Raw genomic sequence first — 4,493 nt, forward strand, 5'->3', positions numbered from 1 at the left:
CGTGTAATAGTCAGAACAACCTGCAATATTGTCCCAAATGTGATACTTTCAGGAATTGCAACATGTTTTTGGCAAATCTGCTGCTTCATTTACATTGCATTATTCTTGTGGCAGACACCATCCTCATAAAGAATGCCACAACCTGCCATGTAGAGGAAAATTGGTGTTGTGATATACCAACTAAAGATTTTCCGTGCTCAAGTAGCTCAATTACTTATCAGTTGTTGAGGTAATATGCAATTGCCAATATGGCAATAAGGGACACCATCCAATATAATTCAGGCATATCTAGCTACATCCATATGGCTACCTCTATGTCTTATCTCTCCATGCAGCATCTCAAAACAAGCAGATATTTTGTCTTTCTCATCCTATCAAGATGCCAATTATTTTTGCTAATAATTCCTGGAGGCATGAAAACATATATTCACTGCAGATAGAGTATTTCTAATAAGTGAGGAAAATTGTCTCAACCACATCTTGTTTAGTAGACCGATGAGCTCAGTGTGATTTCTTACAAGATCACAGAGAAAGGGTTATCATCTTATCCTGTTGCAACATCTTGGAGGATGTCCTTTCAGAACATTCTGTTTCTTGAATGGAAAATGATCTGTTTCTCTCCTGTTGCTGATATAAACCACTACAGATAAATATGTCTTCTGCAGCTATAAAAGCAAAATGAAAACAATTACCTTAAAAGACAACACTTGATCTCAACATTTTCCAAAGTAAATAAAAATTATCCACATCCTGTGTTGAGAAAATGCAATTTCTCCTCTATAATAATTGAGGCAGAACTCTAATTTTAGGAATGGATAATCTGGATTTGGAACTATAACATCTCAGGTAATCATGAAATGGGTTGGTGCAAGCATGCCTTGGTGATGTATGTAATGCATATCAAGGAATTTCATCATCCTTACCAGTCTTCATGGGTATGAGAAGATAACAGTCACAGCAAGCTGCTACATTTCATTGAGAAGATAGCGAAAAACTTGTTTTTGATGCAAGACACCTAGGGGAAAGATGCTCAGAAAAGTTTCCCCATGCTTCATGCAGAGTTGGATACCCACTATTACTGAAGGTAAAGTTTTAATTGCATGTCTGCGGGGAGTTGAGGTCACAGAATTACATGCCCATATCTCAGGTACTGGCTTCTGCACTCTACTACATGTCAAGATACATAAAACCATAGTAATAAGATCAGCATCCTGGCAAGAAAAAACAGCACTTAGAGGGCATCCAGTGGGCTCTGTGAGTCAGAGTCCACAAAGAAATAACCATCAGAAGACTCTAGATAAGCAAGACTTCAAGAAAACTCTAAGTTGGAATTGAACTATGTCACACAACACTAGCAATTGGAGAAGCAGCTGAATCATGGACTCAGGGCACAGGTAACATGTACAAGAGGTAATACACACATAAGACAGTCTCTGATAGTCTCACATTCATGAGTCCTTCCCTCACTGGAATTCTTGGGATTTATTTCACAGATAATGAAAATTGGAATACAAGGTCATGAAAACTTGTTTTAAAATGAATCCACTGTTTAGCCATGATGCTGAGAATCTTTTTCATTGATGATCTGACTCTACTGCTTCAAGAGGTGTGTTTCAGAGAGTGGATGGAACGTAAATGAACCATAAAATCCCAACCTGACAGCATTGCCAAATGTTGAGTGTTTAAGTAGAAAGACTTAAATTTTTAACATGAGGCCCTTGGTGGAGACAGGTACTGCATCTACCCTGTCAAGAATTTAGTCTGAGTTCATACTGAGGCTAGTTCCCTCCTAAAGTATGCTCAGAGAACTTTACATAAAAATAAGAGCAATTGTTTCCCAATCCAAATACTGCCATTCAGATGTAGACCATCTTGTTTTCACATATATTCTTAATTCTACCTTGGACAGAAACATATAAATATTGGATGAATTTTACAGTTGAAGATACAATGATGTGAAGTAACAAATTGAAAGTTGCTTTACATATTAAAATTTAACTGTGAACTTGAATGATTTTTTTTAAGAACAGCTATATTTTATTTGTTCTTTTTAATTTTAGGAAGCTGAAGAAGGGAATGTATTCATTTTAGTGTGAGAGTGTGTGTGTGTGCATCTGTGTGTCTATGTGTCTGTCTGTGTGTGTGTGTGTGTTAGTATGAATGCAAAAGGGTACATCACATGTGTGCCTGGAATGTTCAAAGCCCAGAAGAGGATCTTGGAACCCTAAAACTAGAGCTACAGTTGTTTTAAGCTACCATTTATACTAAGAACACAACCCAGGTTCTCTGAAAGAGCAGCCAATGCTGTTAAATCATGAGCCATCTCTCTAGCCTCAAGTTCTTCATTGGTTTTAAGGCGCAAAACATGATTCTGAAAAAAGACAGTGTGTACACAACATGCTGGAGTAGGGTGGTTTGCAAAACTTACAATCCTGTACAGAGATCACTGTTTCAGGTACCAAGTAGCACTGAAGTATATCATCAGGTCCACAATCATAAATTTGTGAACCACACCCTTCTACCTTGTGCTTGCTTTGTTTCTGAAAATTAATATATGACATGGGAGTAGGATTGGTTTCTATTAGGTAACCATTTCATTTGCTTTACGAACATAAGTATAAATAAACCATTAAGCAGCATCTTAAAATGGACCATTTTTAATGTATAAGCATCCTTCACCTGAGACTGGTTCCTAGTGGGTCATATTATTTGCTATACATTAAAATTCCCAGTGTTTACTAGGAATTGATATTTCATCCTGGAAAAAAAAACCGGTACTCATACATACAAAATTAAAGTACAAAAATTATACCACATCAGTAATTTTGAAAATGTAAAATATATAATGCATAAAATCTATGAGGCTGTTCATTTAACAGATGACCTTGGATGATTTTTCAGGTAGTTGTGGATCCCAGTACCCTAACTCTCAACTTTGTACACTTAAAAGTCCTCAATTTCATCACTAACCGACCATGGATGTATAAATACTGAACTCACACAACCTTATCTTATTTTTTCTAATCTGCTTAACTAAAGCCAGAACAGAGATTTCTCAGATGTGCATACTGACTAAGTTGTATACAATTCCTATACATTTAGAGTTGGTACATTATATACTCTCAGAGTATAATGAAGTATTTTGAATTCTTATAGTTAAATCAAGGAAGCATTCTCCATAAGCCTTATTATGAATATAGAATGTGGATAAAACATAGTATGTACAGCCTATATCTCACCATCTCATGTCAGAATTTTAAAAACACAAGATTTGAGAGCATGGAAACCAGTGACATTGTAATAAGTGTGATCTTCTTATCACAGACTATATTTGGAATCCTGGGCAACTCCTTCTTAGTCTACCATTTTCTCATGCTTTACTTTGTGGGGAGCAGATTAAAGTTCACAGACTGGATTCTGCAGCACTTGATTGCAGCCAACTTCTTAACTCTCCTGTGTAAAGGAGTTCCCCACACTGTGTCAGCTTTTGGGATGAAAGACTTCTTCAGTGACAGTGAGTACAAACTGATCTTCTATCTTCACAGAATTGGGAGGGGTGTGTCCATCAGCAGCACCTGCTTTCTGAGTGTCTTCCAGGCCATCACCATCAGTCCAAAGGCTTCCAGGTGGACACAGCTTAAAGTCAAGTCTCCCAGTTACATTGCTTCTTGTGTGTACATGAGCTGGGTCCTGTCATTCATAGTAAACATACCTTTTGCCATGTACATGACAGCAAGATGGTACAATAAGAACATAACATGTCTAAGGGTATATGAATTCTGTGCTTCTGATCAACACGACATCTCTCCTGCTATTTTCAGTGCAGTATTTATCTCTATTCCTGATGTGTTGCTCATGCTGCTGATGTTTTGGTCCAGTAGCTACATGGTTTGCATTCTCTACAGACATAAGCAGAGAATGAAGCACATTCATAGGAGCAACTTTTCCTTCAGGTTTTCTCCTGAGATCAGAGCCACAAAGACAATTCTTCTTTTGCTGAGCACCTTTGTCTTCTTTTACACAATTTCTTGCCTCTTACAAATTAATCTGGCTCTTACACTTAATCCAAACTCTTTATGGGTGAACATGGCTTCAGTAGTCTCTGCATGTTTCCCAACTGTGAGTCCCTTTCTGATGATCAGCCATTAACACTGTGAGTCTTCACTCTGTTCTTCCTGTGCAGGGAACAGAATATCCTAACCATATCACTAATATCCAGTTTGTATGGTTTTTAATAATGTGTGTATTTATTCAATTATGTATAGAAACTCAATCATGTCACAAAAACAGGAGTTGGGCATTCATGAACTATATTGTAAAATACAAATAGTGAATATGTTATAAAGTACATATTTGCATATCTTATATTTTGTCACATAAACAATATTAACCAATTTGTATATATACTGTCATACTTTGTAAAAATTTGATTTGGTTTAAAATATATTTTGTTGTTATTTATGTTCTCTTTTTCTACAGCAACAAACTGAAAT

General features: G+C 36.5%; 1 protein-coding gene across 1 annotated transcript; it reads left to right on the top strand.

The window, feature by feature from the left end:
* Positions 1 to 3,232: 3,232 nt before the first annotated feature.
* On the top strand, positions 3,233 to 4,165 carry LOC116078554 (vomeronasal type-1 receptor 4-like). Its single transcript, XM_031353844.1, has one exon. It carries the CDS (start codon positions 3,280 to 3,282, stop codon positions 4,147 to 4,149), a length of 870 nt encoding a protein of 289 aa, XP_031209704.1. The 5' UTR covers positions 3,233 to 3,279; the 3' UTR covers positions 4,150 to 4,165.
* The last annotated feature ends 328 nt before the right edge of the window (positions 4,166 to 4,493 follow it).

This window comes from Mastomys coucha, unplaced genomic scaffold (assembly GCF_008632895.1).
Source record: "Mastomys coucha isolate ucsf_1 unplaced genomic scaffold, UCSF_Mcou_1 pScaffold5, whole genome shotgun sequence".
NCBI classification, from domain to species: Eukaryota; Metazoa; Chordata; class Mammalia; order Rodentia; family Muridae; genus Mastomys; species Mastomys coucha.